Source organism: Saccopteryx leptura, chromosome 4 (assembly GCF_036850995.1).
Source record: "Saccopteryx leptura isolate mSacLep1 chromosome 4, mSacLep1_pri_phased_curated, whole genome shotgun sequence".
Taxonomy (NCBI): Eukaryota; Metazoa; Chordata; class Mammalia; order Chiroptera; family Emballonuridae; genus Saccopteryx; species Saccopteryx leptura.
In genome coordinates this window covers 119,910,680-119,932,540 of record NC_089506.1, presented here as the reverse complement: position 1 = coordinate 119,932,540, position 21,861 = coordinate 119,910,680, and the positions used below count along the sequence as shown (strand labels likewise).

Below are 21,861 nucleotides of genomic sequence, written 5' to 3'. Positions count from 1 at the left end.
GTATACTGTTCACAAAAATTAGGGGATGTTTCAAAAACAAATATGAAGCAATAAAATATCCCCTAATTTTTGTGTGCAGTGTATGATAAAATGGAGACTAGCCACTCTCTGGCTAGTCATTACACCCAGAGTTCCTGAGCGGGACAAGGCCAGGGGATAATCAGATGGAAAGTGCTAGCGGGTGGGGGCAGGAGGAGGCCTTAGGAGAGCAGGCCCCATCTATGCTGTATCTGCAGGCCTGGGAAGCCTCCAAGGATGGATCAGGTACCTTGCTCTGCCAGACCTCACCAACTGCCTGGGCCCTAAACACAGGGAACTCTTGAAGCCCTCTGCCTTGCTGGCAGTGACCCTCAGCAGTAAAAAGATGAGTGAGGGCTGGAAAGAGAAGAGCTCCAAGGGTAAGAAAGCTGAGGTGAGGCACCCAAGATGGAGCCAGGGGACCCATGAGAAACCAACACAACAGCTGCTTGAGTTCTCCCTTCCTGGGTGCACCTCTGTGAACTTGCCATGAGGTACTGCAGAGGGCTGTAGAAAAGGCAACACAAAAACTGGGAGTTTCCTAATGCACAACAATAGCAAACAGGTTAAGGATATTATGGTAAATTGTATGATAGAAAATTATACAATTCTACAAATCATGTTTTCAAAGAATATTTAGTGTAAGGCTAGGGAGAAAAAGGACATAACATTGTATATACTATACAACTGTAATTAAAAAAAAAAAAGGATAAAGAGCCTGACTGGTGGTGGCATGCAGTGGGTAGAGCATCAACCTGGGATACTGAGAACCCAGGTTCAAAATCCTGAGGCTGCCCTGGCCGGTTGGCTCAGTGGTAGAGCGTCGGCCTGGCGTGCAGGGGACCCGGGTTCGATTCCCGGCCAGGGCACATAGGAGAAGCGCCCATTTGCTTCTCCACCCCCCCCTCCTTCCTCTCTGTCTCTCTCTTCCCCTCCCGCAGCCAAGGCTCCATTGGAGCAAAAGATGGCCCGGGCGCTGGGGATGGCTCCTTGGCCTCTGCCCCAGGCGCTAGAGTGGCTCTGGTCACGGCAGAGCGACGCCCCGGAGGGGCAGAGCATCGCCCCCTGGTGGGCAGAGCGTAGCCCCTGGTGGGCGTGCCGGGTGGATCCCGGTCGGGCGCATGCGGGAGTCTGTCTGACTGTCTCTCCCCGTTTCCAGCTTCAGAAAAAAAAAAAAAAAAATCCTGAGGCTGGCCCTGGCCAGTTGGCTCAATGGTAGAGTGTCAGCCCAGTGTGTGAATGTCCCAGGTTCGATTCCCAGTCAGGGCACACAGGATAGGTGCCCATTTGCTTTTCCACCCCTCCCCCTCTTACTTCTCTCTCTCTCTCTCTCTCTCTTTCCCTCCTGCAGCCATGGCTCCATTGGAGCAAGTTGGCCCTAGGTGCTGAGGAGGGCTCCATGGCTTCTACCTCAGGCGCCAAGAAAAGCTCGGTTGCTGAGCAACAGAGCAACGTCCCAGATGGGCAGAGCATTGCCCCCTAGTGGGCTTGCCGGGTGGATCCTGGTCGGTGTGCATGTGGGAGTATGTCTCTGCCTCCCCTCCTCTCACTGAATAAAAAAAGAAAACGTTTAAAAACAAAAACGAAAAAAAACCTGAGGTTGCTGACTTGAGCACAGGATCATCAACATGATACCATGGTTGTTCACTTGAGCTCAAGGACGCTGGCTTGAGCAAGGGGTCACTGGCTTGGCTGGAGCCCCATCTCCCTCGTCAAGGTGCGTATGAAAAGCAATCAATGAACAACTAAAAGTGATACAACTATGAGTTGATGCATCTCATCTCTCCTTTCCTGTCTATCTCTCACATAAAATAATTTAGAGAAGGGCCCTGGCTGATTGGCTCCGTGGTAGAGCATCGCTCGGTATGTGGATGTCCCAGGTTCGATTCCTGGTCATGGCACAGAGATGAGGCACCCATCTACTTCTCCCCCTCTCCCCCTCTCACTTCTCTCTCTCTCTTTCCCTTCTGCAGCCATGGCTCAATTGGAGCGATTTGGCCCCGGGCACTGAGGATGGCTCCATGGCCTCCGCCTCGGGCTAGGAAGAGCTCAGTTGCTGAGCAATGGAGCGGTGCTCCATCCAGATGGGCAGTGCATCACCCCCTACTGGGCTTGCTGGATGGATTCTGGTGGCGGCATATGCAGTCTGGATGCATGCAGGGAGTCTGTCTCTGTCTCCCCTCCTCTCACTGAATAAAAAAAAAAAAATTAAGAAAAGATAAAGAGGTCCTCTTCCGATAGCCTTACATGACCATCCTAATTAGGCCCCTTTCTGTATCATGCCCTCCCCTCACCTGATTTGATTTCTTTATACTTAAGAGTTATTTGTCAGCACATCTATTGGCTGTTGCCCATAAACTCAATGAGAATGGGGGCTTTGTGTTCTCCTACACTGCTCACAAAAATTGGGGGATATTTTATAGCTTCATATTCATTTTGAAATATCCCCTAATTTTTGTGAACAGTATATTTTGTATCCTCAGCTGGCATACAGCAGGTACTCAATAAATAACTGTTAAATAAATGAATAGATAAATTTTTAGTTTTCTTTTAAGATTTTATTTATTCAATTTCAGAGAGGAGAGAGAGAGAGAGAGAGAGAGAGAGAAAGGGGAGGAGCAGGAAGCATCAACTCCCATATGTGCCTTGACCAGGCAAGCCCAGGGTATCGAACAGGTGACCTCAGTGTTCCAGGTCAACGCTTTATCCCACTGCGCCACCACAGGTCAGGCACTGAATAGATACATTTTTAAAAGGCAGGCTTCCCTGACCAGGTGGTGGCGCAGTGGATAGAGAGTAGGCCTGGATCGCAGAGGACCCAGGTTTGAAACCATGAAGTCGCAGACTTGAGCTTGGGATCATAGATAAGACCCCATGGTCACTGGCTCAGCTGTAGTGCCCCCCTCCATAAGGCACGTATGAGAAATTAATCAATGAACAACTAATGTGCCACAACTACTATGAGTTGATGCTTCTTATCTCTTTCCCTTCCAGTCTCTCTCTCTCTCACTAAAAAAAAAAAAAAGGTCCAGCTGGAAACATACCAGAATATTAACAATGGTGATTTCTGTGTATTAAGATCACGGGTAATTTTAATTTTCTTTATTCTTTTATTTTCTAAGTATTCCTCAATTAAAATCTTATTTTTTTAATGTTTATTTTATTGATTTTAGAAAGAGGCAAGGAGAAAGCAGGAGAGAGACAGGAATATCTGTTCCTGTATGTGCCCTGACCAGGGAAAGAACCGGCAACCTCTGTGCCTTGGGAACAATGCACTAACCCAGTGCCCCCCAACCCCCGGGCCGTGGACTGGTACCGGTCCTTGGGCCATTTGGTACTGGTCCGCAGAGAAAGAATAAATAACTTACATTATTTCCGTTTTATTTATATTTAAGTCTGAACGATGTTTTATTTTTTAAAAATGACCAGATTAAAAAAAAAAAAAAAGACCAGATTCCCTGTTACATCTGTCTAAGACTCACTCTTGATGCTTGTCTCGTAAGTTCGACAATTATGTTTAAAAATACCACAGTTTTTATGCCGGTTGCATAATTTTATTTTGTGCATTTATCCATCCCACCCTAAAGGCCAGTACGTGAAAATATTTTCTGACATTAAACCGGTCCGTGGCCCATAAAAGGTTGGGGACCACTGCTCTAACCAACTGAGCTAGAAGCTCCAAGAAGCCAGCTTGGTGACCTTCGGTCACAGAGCAAGGAGGGAATTGTTACTGGGAGGGACAGGACAGTCTAAGGGTGCCCAGGGATTAAATGAAGTCATGCTGGCCCTGGCCGGTTGGCTCAGCGGTAGAGTGTCGGCCTGGCGTGCGGGGGACCCGGGTTTGATTCCCGGCCAGGGCACATAGGAGAAGCGCCCATTTGCTTCTCCACCCCCCCCTCCTTCCTCTCTGTCTCTCTCTTCTCCTCCCGCAGCCAAGGCTCCATTGGAGCAAAGATGGCCTGGGCGCTGGGGATGGCTCCTTGGCCTCTGCCCCAGGCGCTAGAGTGGCTCTGGTCGCGGCAGAGCGACCCCCGGAGGGGCAGAGCATCGCCCCCTGGTGGGCAGAGCGTAGCCCCTGGTGGGCGTGCCGGGTGGATCCCGGTCGGGTGCATGCAGGAGTGTGTCTGACTGTCTCTCCCTGTTTCCAGCTTCAGAAAAATACAAAAAAAAAAAAAAAAAAAAAAAAAAGAAGTCATGCTGACAAGTGTTTAGCACTACCGCCTGGGGGCTGGGTGAATCCATGGAGTACGGCCCAAGACATTACTACATCTGAGGACCTGCCCACCCCAGGGACACCGGACTGGCCACAGCCCATCAGAAGTCAAAATCTTCATTTGCGACTATTTGTTCCTGGGTTTTACTTTAGCATCTTGAAAATCTTTCTGAAATTTCAAATTTGAGGAATAGAAGAGTATATTAAGAAAGCTACTATAAAAAAGCCTACTATTATGTAGAAGAAAGGGTATGAGGGACAAATATACATCTATATACATCTATATATATACTGACATTTGCTAGTTATTTTTCTTTTTTTAATTTTTCATAAGTGAGAGGTGGGAGGCAGAGATACAGACTCTGACATGCACCCTGACCACAATCCACCTAGCAAGCCCCCTAATGGGGCGATGCTCTGCCTATCTGGAGCTATTGCTCCGTTGCTTGGCAAGTGAGCTATTTTAGTGCCTTAAATGAGGCCATGGAGCTGTCCTCAGTCATGGGGCCAACATACTCCAACCAAGCCATGGCTGTGGGAGAGGAAGAAAGATAAAGGAAAGGGAGAGAGGGAGGTGTGGAGAAGCAGATGGTTGCTTCTTCTGTGTGCTCTGACAGGGAATTGAACCTGGGCTATCCATATGCCAGGTTGACACTCTACCACTCAGCCAACCATCCAGGGCCGACATTTGCTGGTTAAATTTTTTTTTTTTGTATTTTTCTGAAGCTGGAAACAGGGAGAGACAGTCAAATGCTGGTTCATTTTGAGGGGAGGACAATGTGGAAGAGATAGGAATGTAGGGAGACTTCTTTAGAAACCTTGTAATATAGCCTGACCAGGTGGTTGCACAGTGGATAGAGCAGGCATGGCCAACATTCAGCCTGCGTAATGAGTTTATGCAGCCCACGATTAAATTTTTAATATTCTCTGCTACTTTAAAATCTCAGCTACTCAGAAGCAGAAGTGTCTTTGATTATTAGAAATCAAGATATTTAAGAAGATAGTGATACGTGGAAAAGAATTCCGTGTGTGACTAATCTAGGGTTAACTTCCAATAATTGGTTGAATGGATTCACGATACTTCTTTATTTTTTTAAAAAAATTCCATTATAAAGATTTACAACTTTTGTACTCATTTGTATTTGATATGAACTGTTTGACGTTTAGTAGTGATGTGAAACCCACATTCTTTTAGGCCAGGGGTCTCAAACTCGTGGCCTGCGGGAATATTTTGAACTTTGTGGATTAGTCTGCGGGGCCGCACAAAATTGTTAGGCGGGCCGCATGCGGCCTGTGGGCCGCGAGTTTGAGATCCCTGTTTTAGGCGGAGTTTGCCAGTGTGCACCCAAGGTCAAACAATTTATTATTTTTGTGGTCAAGTGTGCTGAATCAAGTGGCATTGTAGCATAGACAATAGCTGTAGCTGATAACTGAAAACGTGTCCAGGCTGTTTGTAAAACAAAATAATTGTTTTATTTGTGACATAACCCCTTTAAGCTCATTCTATTAATTAAATATTGTTTCAATTGATTGTGATACAGTTTGGATATTTATACGGTATGTAGTTATATTTTTATTAAAAAATATTTTTATTAAAATAATATTGTATATTAAAATTTTTTTCGGCCCTGGCGGGTTGGCTCAGTGGTAGAGCGTCAGCCTGGCGTGCGGGGGACCCGGGTTCGATTCCCGGCCAGGGTACATAGGAGAAGCGCCCATTTGCTTCTCCACCCCCACCCCCTCCTTCCTCTCTGTCTCTCTCTTCCCCTCCCGCAGCCAAGGCTCCATTGGAGCAAAGATGGCCCAGGTGCTGGGGATGGCTCCTTGGCCTCTGCCCCAGGTGCTAGAGTGGCTCTGGTCACGGCAGAGCGTCGCCCCTGGTGGGCGTGCCGGGTGGATCCCGGTCGGGCGCATGCGGGAGTCTGTCTGACTGTCTCTCCCCATTTCCAGCTTCAGAAAAATACCAAAAAAAAAAAAAATCACTCACATTTATTCATAAACAAATTACATAATAAAATTTTGTTTACTAAAATGAATCGTTTTTGTATTTAACATTTTTTAATTTTAATATTTCGTCCGGTCCGTGAAAAAAAAAATTTCTAATCTGGCCTGGGGGCAAAAACTGTTGGCCACCCCTGGGATAGAGTGTTGGACTGGGATGTGGAGGACCCAGGTTTGAGACCCTGAGGTCGCCAGCTTGAGCGCGGGCTCATCTGGTTTGAGCAAAGCTCACCAGCTTGGACTCAAGGTTGCTGGCTCGAGCAAGGGGTTACTTGGTCTGCTGTAGCCCCACGGTCAAGGCACATATGAGAAAGCAATCAATGAACAACTAAGGTGTTGCAACGAAAAACTGGTTGATGCTTCTCATCTCTCTGCGTTCCTGTCTGTCTGTTCCTATCTATCCCTCTCTGACTCTCGCTGTCTCTGTAAAAAAAACAACAAACAAACAAACAAAAAACCTTGTAATATAGTTTTGACTAAACTAATGAATTTTATTTCTACAAATTTATCCTACAGATAGAGTCCCAAAAGTAAGAATGACACACAAATAAGGTTATCTACCTACATACTGCTTATGAGAGCAAAATGGAAGCCAGCTTAACATTCATCCCTAAGAGGCTGGCTAATCTTCAGTCCCTCCATAGCATGGAATTCCATGTGGCTTTACACAGAAAGAGGCTCCTTATGGTCTGACAATGTGGGTGTGTCAAGATAAGTTGCTAAGTTAAAACGAAAAAAAGCAGCCTGACCAGGTGGTGGCGCAGTGGATAGAGCGTTGGACTGGGATGCGGAAGGACCCAGGTTCGGGACCCCGAGGTCGCCAGCTTGAGCACAGGCTCATCTGGCTTGAGCAGAGAGCTCACCAGCTTGGACCCAAGGTCGCTGGCTCCAGCAGGGGTTTACTCGGTCTGCTGAAGGCCCACGGTCAAGGCACATGTGAGAAAGCAATCAATGAACAACTAAGAAGTCGCAATGCGCAACAAGAAACTGATGATTGATGCTTCTCATCTCTCTCCATTCCTGTCTGTCTGTCCCTGTCTATCTCTGCCTCTGTAAAAAAAAAAAAAAAAAAGAAACTAATGAATGCATAAATAAACAGAATAACAAATCAATGTCTCTCCCCCTAAAAAAAACAAAAAACAAAAAAAAGCAGAATATAGATATAGTATACTACTACATGTATAGTACATGCAAGAAAAGTATTCATAAATATATATATACACATTTTAAATCCCAAAACTATCTCTGGGAGGCTACACAAGAAATTAGTAACAGTGGTTTAGTTACAGAGAAGGCTACCTTTCACTACATACCCTTTTGAATTTTATACCATATGTATCAATTATGTACTCATGTAAATTAATAACACACACATATTAAGAGGATGGGACCTGGTCTCTGTAAGTCACAGAGGGATGGCAGAGGCTTCCCTGGTCCAAGTGAGGACACCCTGGGGGCAGTGGAAGAGAACCTCAACATCACCTCCTTCCTATAAGGGGAATCCTACCACAGGTGGATGGCTGAAGAGTTTCTTAAGCAGAAGATGTATGACTGCAGGAGCCTAACTGATCAGCGGGAGAAGGATGTACAGGGGAACCCGGAGTATGGAGGATGGTCCAAGGGCTCTGTTGTGGGCAGATCCAGTTAGAATCCCAGTACTGCTACTGAAGATTTAGGTGACCAGAGCAAGCAAATATTTCTCTAAGCTTTGATTTCATCATCAGTAAAATGGGCAGAGAGAATTAAATAATGTGATTAAGGCTTCCTCCTGACACACAATAGATATGTTTACAGCCCCAGAAGCTGAGAAAGGACCCTACCAGCAAACCACACATACAGAAAAGGGCTGACACATACAGAGCTTGTGATAAAGCAAATATCTGTGTAACCAGCGCCAAAGTCAAGAATTAAAATACTGTTGGCAATCCAGAAGCCTGTGTAGGTCCTTTCCTGATCCCATTATCTCCCTCAGAGGTAACACTTTCCTGGTTTGTAATAATTTAATAATATAATTTTTACTAAGCAGAGCTTTTTATATTTATATTTTATTTTTTTTTAATTTATTTAAAAATTTTTCTTTACAGAGACAGAGAGTCAGAGAGAGGGATAGATAGGAACAGACAGATAGGAACGGAGAGATGAGAAGCATCAATCAGTTTTTCATTGCGACACCTTAGTTGTCCATTGATTGCTTTCTCATATGTGCCTTGACTGTGGTCCTTCAGCAGACCAAGTAACCCCTTGCTGGAGCCAGCGACCTTGGACTGAAGCTGGTGAGCCTTGCTCAAACTAGATGAGCCCATGCTCAAGCTGGTGACCTTGGGGTCTCGAACCTGGGTCCTCCACATCCCAGTCCGACGCTCTAACCACTGCACCACCGCCCGGTCAGGCTATTTTATTTTTATTTTTTTTATTTTTTATTTTTTTACAGAGACAGATAGAGAGTCAGAGGGATAGACAGGGACAGACAGACAGGAATGGAGACAGATGAGAAGCATCAATCATTAGTTTTTCGTTGTGCATTGCGACTTCTTAGTTCATTGATTGCTTTATCATATGTGCCTTGACCACGGGCCTTCAGCAGACTGAGTAACCCCTTGCTGGAGCCAGCGACCCTGGGTCCAAGCTGGTGAGCTTTTGCTCAAACCAGATGAGCCCGCGCTCAAGCTGGCGACCTCAGGGTCTCGAACCTGGGTCCTTCCACATCCCAGTCCAACGCTCTATCCACTGCACCACTGCCTGGTCAGGCTATTTTATTTTTTAAACATTCATTTTATCTGCCCTGGCTGGTTGGCTCTCAGTGGTAGAACGTTGGCCGTGTGTGTGTGTGTGTGTGTGTGTGTGTGTGTATGTCCTGGGTTTGATTCCCAGTCAGGGCACATATGAGAAGGGATTATCTGCTTCTCCCCCCCCCCCCCATCTCTTCCCTTCCCGCAGCCATGGCTCCATTGGTTCCAGCGCATCACTCCTGGGCACTGAGGATGGTTCCCTGGAGCCTCCACCTCAGGTGCTAAAAAATAGCTCAGTTGCGAGCATGGCCCCAGACAGGGGTTGCCCAGTGGATCCCGGTCAGGGCACATACAGGAATCTGTCTCTCTATCTCCTCTCCTCTCACTTGGAAAAGAAGGAAAAAAAAGTTTATTTTATCTTTTTATCTTTTTTTAATTGATTGATTTCAGTGTGAGAGGAGGTTGAGAGCGAGAAAGACAGAAACATGGAGCCATTCCTGTATGTCCTCTGACTGGGGATCGAATGGGCAACCTCTGCGCTTTGGGACAATGCTCTAACCAACCAAGCTATCTGGCCAGGGCTAAATTAGTGCTTATTTTACTGATCTTGAAGAGAGGAAGGGAGAAAGAGAGAGAGAGACAGGAGTACTGATCCATTCCTGTATGTGTCCTGATTGGGGACTGACTGGCAACCTCTGCCCTCAGGACAACGCTCTAACCAACCAAGCTATCTGGCCAAGGCCCTTCTATATTTTTAATTTAAAAATAATTTTTATAAACACATATCTAGCCTGACCAGGTAGAGGCACAGTGGATAGAAATCGGACTGGGACGTGGAGGACCCAGGTTTGAAACCCCAAGGTCGCCGGCTTGAGTGCGGGCTCATTGGCTTGAGCAGCAGCTCACCAGCTTGATGGGTGGGTGGGTGGAGGGTTGCAGGCTTGAGCCCAAAGGTCGCTGGCTTGAAGCCTAAGGTCATTGCCTGGAGGAAGGGGTCACTTGCTCTGCTGTAGCCCCCGGTCAAGGCACATATGGGAAAGCAATCACTGAACAACTAAGGAGCTGCAATGAAGAATTGATGCCTTATATCTCTCTTCCTTCCTGTCTGTCTGCCCTTCTCTCTGACTCTCTGTCAAAAAAAAAAAAACAAACCAAAATCCAAACACATCTCTGAACACTATAGTTCATTTTTGCCTGTTTTTAGACTTTATAATTGTAGATTGTTCATTTACCTCACTAAATAGTATCAATATCCCACAATGTTGATATCCATTTTACTATTTACTGTTTCTAGTTTGGGACTATTACAGGCATTACAGACTATTAGTGACATTTTTGCATCTGTCTGGATATGCATGTGCCCTAACCCTATGAATGTACCGGTAACTGCTGGGTCATGCGGTGTGTCTACTTCAATTTTACTAAATACTGTTTTCCAAAAAGAGGCCCCTGAGCATTAATTTACCAGCCTTTTTCTGAGCAACACCGCCATCTTGTGGCAGCTACATGTATTGCACAAAGTAGAATATAGGAAAAGGATTTCACCTAAACCCTGGGAGGCAACCTACTTGAAACCTGTTTTAATAACAAGACTCTCAAGTGGTGGGAGATCCTAGGATTCAATCAGTTTTCACAGAAGTGGATAATTCTGTTCTGGTCTCCATACAGCATCTAGGATGGTGCAGGTGTGCACGAGCACCATAGAGGATACCTGGGAGTTAACCAACAGTTCTTTGGGCAAACATTTCCAAATTAATACCAAAGGCTAACAGAGTTTTCATTTGGGGCACAAGATCGGAATACTCACTCAAGTAGTTGCTGAAATCCTGGATTTATATCTGGTTCCTATAATTCATTCACTTCCCACCCCCTGTCCTGGCCTGAGAAGTACCATTTCCTGGTGGCAGTTCGTCTTAACACCTAGGTGGGGGATGACTTGCCACCAGAACCATCTCAGAGATACTTTGGAGGTGGCAAGGGGCAGTGGAAACAAAGAACCAGGGAAGACACACTAGATTTTGAGCCCTGGCTCATGCAGTTGGGTACACGCGCACAAAATTTGGATTCGGGAAAACTGGGGTAAAATCCTAGCTATCAGCTTTTCCCTGCCGGGAGAAAAAGCAGCCAAGACCACAACCAAAAGGTAACTAAAATAGTTCTAACTGAACAAATCTACAAAAGAAAAGGCCTACAAAGGAGCAGGTACAGAGGAGCCCTGAAAACCCATGTGTTATCTGCAATTGCTATAACCACATTCTTCTTTAAAACCGCGGGTATGAAGAACAGGGTGTTTGCGAGGTCACTGGAGGATAACCTCCACAGAGACAATATTCAAGGACACTATCTTGCATGGATTTTCAGGCCAACTGCCACAACTGACAGAAATAACTACAGCCAAAACAAGTGCTGATGGAGACCAGGTTTTCAGCCCTCAAAGAGGAGGCAGAGCCATTTGACAAGAGAGGTCTTACCTCAGAGCTGAACCTTCAGAACCACCACGGAACAAAGCCTGCAACTGCAGTGGGCTGCATTCTGACTCTGGTCTGCCACTAACCAGCCGAGAAGCAGCTGTTTGTGCCTCAGTTTCCACATCAGTAAAATGCAGGATTTAGAGTTTCTTTTTAGCTTTCACAGTGCACAGCCCTAGAAATTAGGAACTCCTCTATGGGGAGGAGAGTGGCCAAGAGAACGGCTTCTAGAATCTGACAGCCTTAGTAGGCTTAAGTCCAGGTCTGGCATTCTGTATTATTTTATTTTATTTTTATTTTTTTGTGTGGCAGAGACAGAGAGAGTCAGAGAGAGGGACAGAGAAGGACAGATAGGGGCAGACAGACAGGAACGGAGAGAGATGAGAAACATCAATTCTTTGTTATGGCTCCTTAGTTGTTCATCGATTGATTTCCCATATGTGCCTTGACTGCGGGGCTACAGCAGACCGAGTGACCCCTTGCTCAAGCCAGCGACCTTGGGCTCAAGCTGGTGAGCTCTGCTCAAACCAGATGAGCCCGCGCTCAAGTTGGCGACCTTGGGGTCTCACACTTGGGTCCTCCACATCCTAGTTCGATGCTCTATCCACTGTGCCACCGCCTGGTCAGTCAGTCTGGCACTCTTGAAACCTCTGAACACACTCAATGCAATATAAAGATGATGTACTGTAGAACTATGGACCTGAAACCTGTATAATTTTATGAACCAATGTCACCCCAATAAATTCAATAAAAATATTTAAAGAAAAAACAACTTTGAACAACCTACTGACCCTTCCTAAGCCTCAGATTCATTATTAGAAAATGCATGTTATGAGCCCACCTGATTTTAGTGGTTTCAAGGTCAACGGCAATAAAGTACAGGAGGCCATAGCCTGGCACACAGAGAGGGCTCCATAAGTGCTAGCTATTATCAAAGATCCTAGTCAGCGTGGCAGTACCAGCTCCACAGCTGAGAGGCTGAGCTCAGTGCCAATGAAACACCACAACCAGGCTCACTTCACCTAAAAACACCCAGATACTGCTGAGGGGCTTAGGATCAACCTTCCTATGTTTTCCTATCATACAATGATGTTTTGGCAGAAGGGAAGACTCCCCTGAGCAGATAGGTCCCTTGATAGGTCACAATCCCATCCCTCCTCACCTCTCTGGAAGATGAGGGAACTGTTTATCCTTAAGGGGAACCAGATACCTGGGGATCCTGCAGCTGCAAACACTGTACAGGAAGTCTTCGAGTTATGACATAGCTCTCTTCCTATGGCAGTGACATAACCCGACTTTTGATGTAAGTCAAAACACACCCTAGCCTAAGTCACTTATCCTAACACAGCTGTAAAAATCATAATCTAGAATATAAAAACCACAACTAAGCCACAAAAAAAGGAAAAGGACATAAATATATTGTACTACTGTACACTATACTGTAGTAACAGAAAAAATGACAAAAAATGAGTGTAAAAGAAGTATGACACTAATGGTGCAAGCCGAAACACTAACATCTCAATTTTTTAAAGTTTTTATGAGAGTGAGCATCATAAACTTGAAACGTCGTATGTCGAGACTAGAAGTAACCCGAGGACCCCGTATCTCATTTAACTCTCTCAACAATTCTATGAAGCAGGTATTGCTACTGCCCCACCTGACAGATGATGGGAAAGGGAAATCACATACCCAGAGGTAAGTGGGGAGGGAGGAGTTAATCCCAGGCCTGCCTGACCTAGCACCACTCTATTAGACCTGGGCCACTGGGACTCCTGCCCCGGACCAGCTTTAGAGGGACTCATGGTTGAAAAATCCACAGGGAGCCACATCCAAAGTCCTCTCTTCTCCTCACCCAAAGCCCAGCTCTTCCAAATTCACTATGTTCCTTGCTTGTTAGGACATTTGTTAATGTCCATTGGTTTCAGTTCAGTAAGCCATGGCTATGGGCAATCTAACCCAGCTCTCCTCTCTGCCAGTTATTCCAAAATGATTCCCAATCAGGGCTGCAGAGCCAAGTCATGGCCAGTTCTCTGCACCTTTTGGGCTCTTCTCTCATCTTCTCCAGACCAAAAGGTCACAGAATTCAAGACATAACAGAGATAAGGAAGGGTAGGCTCTGCCCTCATGGAGATCACAATCTTAGGGTAGACATCAGAGATAAAAGACTAAAAGACTACAAAACACAGCACAGAGCCTTTTAACAGCAGAATAAGAGCCTGACAGTATTTCTCATTTGGCACAAGATGCATTAAGAGAAAGTAATGGCAGTAACAAAATCTGCTTCTAAGTATCACCGAGGCTCTCCTCTTTTTTTTTTTTTTTTGTATTTTTCTGAAGTGGGGGGTGAAGCAGGCAGACTCCAACCAGGATCCATCCAGCATGCCGACCAGGGGGTGTTGATGCTTGGCCCCTCTGGGGCGTTGCTCCGCTGCAATTGGAGCCATTCTAGCATCTGAGGCAGAGGACATAGAGCCATCCTCAGCGCCCGGGCCAACTTTGCTCCAATGGAGCCTTGGCTGTGGGAGGGGAAGAGAGAGAGAGAGAGAAAGAGAGAGAGAGAGAGAGAGAGGAGAGGGGGAAGGGTGGAGAAGCAGATGGGTGCTTCTCCTATGTGCCCTGGCTGGGAATCGAACCTGGGACTTCCACACGTCGGGCTGACGCTCTACTGCTGAGCCAACTGGCCAGGGCCAAGGCTCTCCTTTTAGGTTATGCACAATAAATAATAATAAAAAAAAAGAATGAGGGGCCCTGGCTGGCTGGCTCAGCGGTAGAGCGTTGGCCTGGCGTGCGGGGGACCCGGGTTCGATTCCCGGCCGGGGCACATAGGAGAAGCGCCCATTTGCTTCTCCATCCTCCCCTCCTTCCTCTCTGTCTCTCTCTTCCCCTCCCGCAGCCAAGGCTCCATTGGAGCAGGGATGGCCTGGGCGCTGGGGATGGCTCCTTGGCCTCTGCCCCAGGCGCTAGAGTGGCTCTGGTCGGCAAAGCAACGCCCCGGAGGGGCAGAGCGTCGCCCCCTGGTGGGCAGAGCGTCGCCCCCGGTGGGCATGCCGGGTGGATCCCAGTTGGGCGCATGCGGGAGTCTGTCTGACTGTCTCTCCCCGCTTCCAGCTTCAGAAAAATACAAAAAGAAAAAAAAAAAAAAAAAAAAAAGAATGAGGGAAAGGTGACTGGGAAATGTAAAACTGGGAAGCTGCTAAAGAAAGGAAGAATGCAGCCCAGGCCCAAGTCTCCCCACAGCTCCCAGCTCACTAGGCCAGGATCCCAGAGAGCTCCTGCTTTGGGAAAGTTGCTCCCTGATCCTGTAAAAACTTTTCTTGGGTGACTGCTCTTTTTTAGGCAAGTTTTCTCCAGGACCAAAAGCTTGAGTTAGAGGAGCACTCTCTCTCTCAAGTGAAGTTTAGCCACATGCTTCTGCAGAGGTCACTGTCAGCATTCAGATGTCAGAAGCCATGGAGCTGAGTTACTAAAAGGGAGGGGATGGAAGACTTACATTGCAGAGAATCTTTTTTTCTTTCTTTTTTTTTTTTTTACTGAGAGAGACAGAGAAGGACAGACAGGGAGAAAGATGAGAAGCATTAACTCATAGTTGCAGTACCTTAGTTGTTCATATGCCTTGACCAGGGGTTCCAGCCAACTCAGTGACCCCTTGCTCAAGCCAAAAACCCCGCATTCAAGCTGGTGACCTCGGGGTTTCAAACCTGGATCCTCAGCATCCCAGGCCAACACTCTACCCATTGCGCCACCACCTGGTCAGGCTGCAGAGAATCTTAAAAGTATCAATATTTTAGCCTGACCAGGCAGTGGTGCAGCAGACAGAGCATTGGACTGGGACCTGGAGAACCCAGGTTCGAGACCCCGAGGTTGCCAGCTTGAGCGCAGGCTTATCTGGTTTGAGCAAGGCTCACCAGCTTGAGTCCAAGGTCACTGGCTCGAGCAAGGAGTCACTCGGTCTGCTGTAGCCCCTCGGTCAAGGCACTTATGAGAAAGCAATCAATGAACAACTAAGGAGACGCAACGAAAATTGATGTTTCTCATCTCTCTCCCTTCCTGTCTGTCCCTCTCTCTGACTCTGTTCTGCCACAAAAAAAAAAGTATCAATTTTTTAGAATATTTATTTATTATTATTTATTATTATTATTAATTTATTTATTGTATTTTTCCGAAGCCAGAAATGGGGAGGCAGTCAGACAGACCAGGATCCACCCGGCACGCCCACCAGGGGGCGATGCTCTGCCCCTCTGGGGCGTCGCTCTGTTGCGACCAGAGCCACTCTAGCGCCTGAGGCAGAGGCCACAGAGCCATCCTCAGTGCCCGGGCAAACTTTGCTCCAATGGAGTCTCGGCTGCAGGAGGGGAAGAGAGAGACAGAGAGGAAGGAGAGGGGGAGGGGTGGAGAAGCAGATGGGCGCCTCTCCTGTGTGCCCTGGCCAGGAATCGAACCCGGGACTCCTGCACGCCAGGCTGACGCTCTACCACTGAGCCAACCGGCCAGGGCCTAGAATATTTATTTAGCATAATAATCTTCTAGAGGGCCAGAGACATGAGCTAGCACCACTCTATTAGACCTGGGCCACTGGAACTCCTGCTTCTGGACTAGCTTTAGAGGGACTCACGGTGGCCTTCTCCACAGGCTGAAAAATCCGGGGAGCCCACCCAAAGTCCTGTTTTCTCCAAACCTGGTGCTCCAGGTCCTAAACCTCACATAGCTGCATGGGCCTCTTTTCTAAGTCAACTCTCACAGGTGAATCCCACTGTTGGTGTGTATATTCCTAAGTCCCTGGTCAGTAAACTGCGGCTTGTGAACCACATGTGGCTCTTTGGCCCCTTGAGTGTGGTTCTTCGACAAAATACCACGTGCGGGCGCTATCTCGATAAGGAATGTACCTACCTATATAGTTAAAGTTTAAAAAATTCTGGCTCTCAAAAGAAATTTCAATTGTTGTACTGTTGATATTTGGCTCTGTTGACTAATGAGTTTGCCGACCACAGTCCTAAGACATAGGAGAAGTCATGGTCAGGTGTGTGGAGGGGTATGAACAGAGCTGGGATGTTCACACACGTGTGTAAGACCTGTCATGTGGGAAGAGGAGGGGCAGCCCCCATTTATACTCTATCTCCAATACCACAAATATTAGGGGCAGATCTGAATGATCTTCAAAAAAAATTTTTTTTCCTTAGGAAAGAGGAGAGGAGATAGAGACAGACTCCCACATGTGTCCTGACAGGGATCTACCCAACAACTCTATCTGGGGCCAATTCTCAAGTACTGAGCTATTTTTAGCACCTGAGGTTGACCAGGGCCAACACTCGAACCAGTTGAACCACTGGCTGCCAGAAGGAAAGAGAGAAGGGGGAGAGGGAGGAGGAAGAAGCAGATGCTTACTTTTCCTGTATGCCCTGACCAGGGATTGAACCTGGGACGTCCACACACTAGGCCAACATTTTATTTGTTAAGGGCCCCCCCCCCCCCCCCGGCTAGGGCCCAAAATTTTATTCATTTAATTTTTTTGTATTTTTCTAAAGTGAGAAGTGTGGAAGCAGACAGACTCCTATATGTGCCCAACCAACCAGGACCTACCTGGCATGCCCACTAGAGGGCGATGCTGTGCCCATCTGGGGTGTTGCTTCGTTACAAACAAAGCCATTCTAGCACCTCAGGTGGAGGCCATGGAGCCATGCTCAGAGCCTGGGCCAATTTTGCTCCAATGGAGTCTTGGCCGCAGGAGGGAAGAGAGACAGAGAGGGGGAAAGGGGGGAAAAGCAGATGGGCACTTCTCCTGTGTGCCCGGGCCAGGAATTGAACCCGGGACTTCTGCACGCCAGGCCGACGCTTTACCACTGAGCCAACCGGCCAGGGCTTGATCTAATTTTTAGGTTACAAGAAATTGAAGGGCATAGAGCAGGGGTCGGGAACATTTTTGGCTGAGAGAGCCATGAAAACCACGTATTTTAAAATGTAATTCCGTGAGATCCATACAACGACCCGTGTACCTTTCGCATTATCCAATAAAAATTTGGTGTTGTCCCAGAGGACAGTTGTGATTGGCTCCAGTCACCTGCAACCATGAACATGAGCGGTAGGAAATGAATGGATTGTAATACACGAGAATGTTTTATATTTTTAACGCTATTATTTTTTTTTATTAAAGATTTGTCTGTGAGCCAGATGCACCCATCAAAAGAGCCACATCTGGTTTGCGAGCCATAAGTTCCTGACCCCTGGCAGAGAGGAACAAACTAACACCATGAAGAGGCAACCAGCCTGGCCTGTGGTGGCGCAGTAGATGAAGTGTCAACCTGGAATGCTGAAGTTGCCGGTTCAAAACCCTGGGCTTGCCCGGTCAAGACACATATGGGAGTTGATGCTTTCTGTTCCTCCCCCCCTTCTCTTTCTCTCTTACTTTCTCCCTCCCCCCCACTCTCTAAAATTAGTAAATAAAATCGATAAAAAAAATAGAGGCAACCATACAATTTGGAAGGTGGGCATTCTGTTGAACTGATCTGGATTCTTCAACAATTAGTGTTATTAAAAAAAAGTCTAACAGTGATTAAAAGAGATATAATTTATGCAGTGACTTTCTTCCAAAGAGTACAATATGGAAAGGGGTGGGGGTGGGGGGGAGGGAATAAAACCGTAACTTTACAGTGGAGAAGCCTGACAAACTCTACCTCAGCCAGGTGATCAAGGTTATCAGCAACAGTGATAAGTCATGTTGGTAGCATGTACCCCTGATATGATGTAATGAGAACATCACTCTACCTCTGTGGTTGTCCTCCTCAAAACCCATAACCCAGTCTAATTATGAGAACGCATCAGACAGATCCCAAAGGAGGGATGGTCTACAAAATACCTGCCCAGCCTTGGCTAGACAGCTCAGTTTGTTAGAACATCATCCCTAAGTGCAGAGGTTGTTGGTTTAATCCCCAGTCAGGGCACATCCAGGAACAGATTCATGTTCCTGTATTTCTTTCTCTTTCCCTCTCTTGCTAAAATCAGTAATAATAATAATAAAAATAAAAAAATATCTGCCCAGTACTCCTCAAAGCTATGCAAAAGGGGGAAAATCTAAGAAACTGGCATAGCTCAGAGGAGCCTAAGGAGATGTGACAATTAAATGTAATATAGATGGGATCTAGAACAGTAAAAAGACATTAAGTTAAAACTAAGAGTATCTGAATAAAATATGGGTTTTAGTTAATAATGTATCAGTACTAGTTTATTAATTGTAACAAATGTACTACACTAGTGTAAGATATTCATAACAGGGAAATTGGGTATGGCATATATGGGAATTCTCTATATTATCTTTGCAATTTTTCTAAAATACAATATTATTTATTTATTTATTTATTTATTTATTTATTTTTAGCCAAAGAGAGACAGACAGGAAGGGAGAGAGATGAGAAGCATAAATTCTTCATTGTGGCACCTTAGTTGTTCATTGGCTGCTTTCTCATATGTGCCTTGATGGGGGTGGGGTGGGGGAGGCGCTCCAGCTGAGCCAGTGACCCCTTGCTTAAGCCAGCGACCTTGGGCTTCCAGCCAGTGACCTTCGGGCTCAAGCCAGCCAGCAACCACGAGGTCATGTCTATGATCCCTGCACTCAAGCTGGATGACCCCATACTCAAGCCAGTGACCCTGGGGTTTCGAGCCTGGCTCCTCAGCATCCCAGGCCAACACTCTATCCATCCACTGTGACACCATCTGGTCAGGCTACAAAATTTATTTTAAAAGAGAAAGAGAGAGAGAGAGAGAGAGAGAGAGAGAGAGAGAGAGAGAGAGAGAGATGGACACTGAGATCTAAGGAATATAACAACCAGATTAACCCTGAGTAGTATGAACGTTTATGTACATCCTGTGTCTCCTGACCATCCAGAGTACAATCATACATGTGTAAGGCAACATTTAAAAAAGGCAAGTGCCCTGGCCGGTTGGCTCAGTGGTAGAGCGTCGGCCTGGCGTGCAGAAGTCCCGAGTTCGATTCCGGCCAGGGCACACAGGAGAAGCGCCCATCTGCTTCTCCACCCTTCCCCCTCTCCTTCCTCTCTGTCTCTCTCTTCCCCTCCCGCAGCTGAGGCTCCATTGGAGCAAAGATGGCCCAGGCGCTGGGGATGGCTCCTCGGCCTCTGCCCCAGGCGCTAGAGTGGCTCTGGTCTCAACAGAGCGACGCCCCGGAGGGGCAGAGCATTGCCCCCTGGTGGGCGTGCCGGGTGGATCCTGGTCGGGCGCATGCGGGAGTCTGTCTGACTGTCTCTCCCCTTTTCCGGCTTCAGAAAAATACAGAAAAAAAAAAAAAAAGGCAAATGTATGTTTTTCTTGTTTCCATAAATTGGTTATCAAACAAACATGATTTTAAGTTAATAAAACTGGAACTAATTTCATTTTTTGAAAAAAAACCCTCACTCCTGGGGGTCAGTGAGCATGAAAAAAACTCACTACTCAAAGGGTTAAATGCATGGATCCCGGATTAAATCCTGTTTTACACAAACCAACTAAAAAAAAAAGTACTTTCAGGAAGGATGAGAGAAATTTGCATAACTGAGTATTAGGTGACAATGGAATTATTATTAAAGGTTTCTTTCACACCACAGATAAGATTCCTTTCACTATATAGAGAAATGTTATTTTGATAAAAGATTTTAGCCTGACCTGTGGTGACACCGTGGATAAAGTGTCTACCTGGAACGCTGAGGGTGATCACTGGTTAGAAACCCTGGGCTTGCCTGGTCAAGGCACATATGGGAGTTGATGCTTCCAGCCCCTTCTCTCTCTCTGTCCCCTTTCTAAAATGAATAAATAAAAAGATTTAAAATCTAACCTCTGTAAGTTCTGGTGTTGCCATCTCTCTAACCTCACTTTGTACTACTCTGCTTCACTCACCCCAGTCCTGACACATCAGCCTTCCTTCTGGCTCCTCCTGCTTAAGGATCTCCTGCCCATGATGTACCTTTGCCCTGAATGTCTGCCCATGACAGTCAAAACGAAAGTAGCCCCCATCTCCTATTGCTCTATCTCACCATCCTGTTTACTTCTTTCACAGCGTCAGCTTTTTGATTCGTTTGATCACCATCTGTTTCCCACGCCCCCCCCCCCCAACCCCCACACTAGAATTAAAGTTCCTTGAGGTCAAACACATTTCCCCGACCTGTTCGCCATCTCTCCAGCACTGAGAACAGTACCTTACACAGTTCATGCTCAATAAATATCTTTCCGGTGAATAATTCAACAGATCTTATACCGTAACAACTACAAGAACCATAGCCACTTCTACTTCTGTTGATATTAAAACATTAAAATAAAGATGTTTAAAAGAGCACGCTAACACCCCGCCCCCTCTCCTCCAGTGGCTTCCATCCATTCCCTCATTTACGATCTCATCTCTTAGCAGGAGAGAAGACAGGCATGCAGAGGGCGTCTCCAGACCTGACTCAAGCTAGCCGTGACCCGGGTCATGTGTGAATGACCAAGTCTGCCACTGCGGCCGGAGAGATGCCAGATTCCTTCCCCAACGACTCACTTATCTCACCACAGCTCGTCAGGCAGCGGGGAGACCGATACCATCCTTACCAATCGCAAACTCCACCAGGGTCTCATTCTCCTCCGACAGCGAATCGAGGAATAAATCCAGGACCTGAAGCTGTCGCAGATACTGGTAGTTGCTGGGGTCATAGGCGAAGTTGGCGAGGTTGGCTAGGACTTGCTCCTTGGCGTCTGCGGCGGAAAAGCGGCATTTGGAGCCAGGTCCCGGTGACGGTTGCGGGCTGACCCCTGCCCCGTTCCCGGACCCCCTCCCTGTCGCTCTCACCTTGGCTCTCCGTCTCTTGGAATTCCGTGACCAGCGCCTGCAGGTATCCCAGACGACCGACGTGGTGGTCTACTTTCGGCTTCTGGGTCATGGTCGGGGTGGCGGAGGGTCCACGGGAGACAGGCCCGAAGAGTGTGGCAGATGAGGCCGGAAAGGCGGGCGAGAACCTCACTGGGCCTCACTGGGCAAGGGCGGACCAGGGCGGGATGGAGGTTCCTTTCTTAGCTTCAGGTTCTGCAGTAATTTGCAGCTGGAATTGGGATGTGGTGTGGTATCAGGACCTTGTAAAAGCTGGGCGTAAAAAACTTAAACTGGGTAATGGGAGACTCAAAGGCAACAGAGCACCGAAGGAGGGAGTGGCAGGCCTCAGCCGGCCGCCAGCTGCTAGGTATGATTTTCGGCTTGATCCCGAGCTTTCACCGGAAGCAGCGCTTTGCTCCGCCCCAGAGGGCGGAAAGGGGTAGATCGAGGCGAATCAGAGGGGCCTCTGCTGAGCTCGAGCGCGTGCGCAGTACGCTTAACGCTTTACAGCCGCCGGCCACGGAGGGCTGCGAGTGCTTTGAAAACATCTCTAGGGCCCTTAGAAGTTAAGGGGGGCTGACCTGTGGTGGTGCAGTGGATAAAGCG

General features: G+C 47.1%; 1 protein-coding gene across 9 annotated transcripts in view; it reads right to left on the bottom strand.

The window, feature by feature from the left end:
- The window catches only part of ARMC7 (armadillo repeat containing 7), an 89,080-nt gene extending 67,442 nt beyond the window's left edge, over positions 1-21,638 (bottom strand). For 7 of the 9 annotated variants that reach the window (XM_066381205.1, XM_066381198.1, XM_066381200.1 and 4 more), the window contains exons 1-2: positions 21,235-21,638; positions 20,997-21,140 (exon numbers count right to left, since the gene is read on the bottom strand). In XM_066381205.1, coding sequence (XP_066237302.1) covers positions 20,997-21,140; positions 21,235-21,325 — 235 coding nt within the window. In that variant the 5' untranslated portion in view covers positions 21,326-21,638. Of the gene's footprint in view, positions 1-18,804; positions 19,143-20,996; positions 21,141-21,234 lie in introns of those variants that run through there. The other 2 variants (XM_066381203.1, XM_066381206.1) reach the window with 2 other exon arrangements.
- Positions 21,639-21,861: the final 223 nt, after the last annotated feature.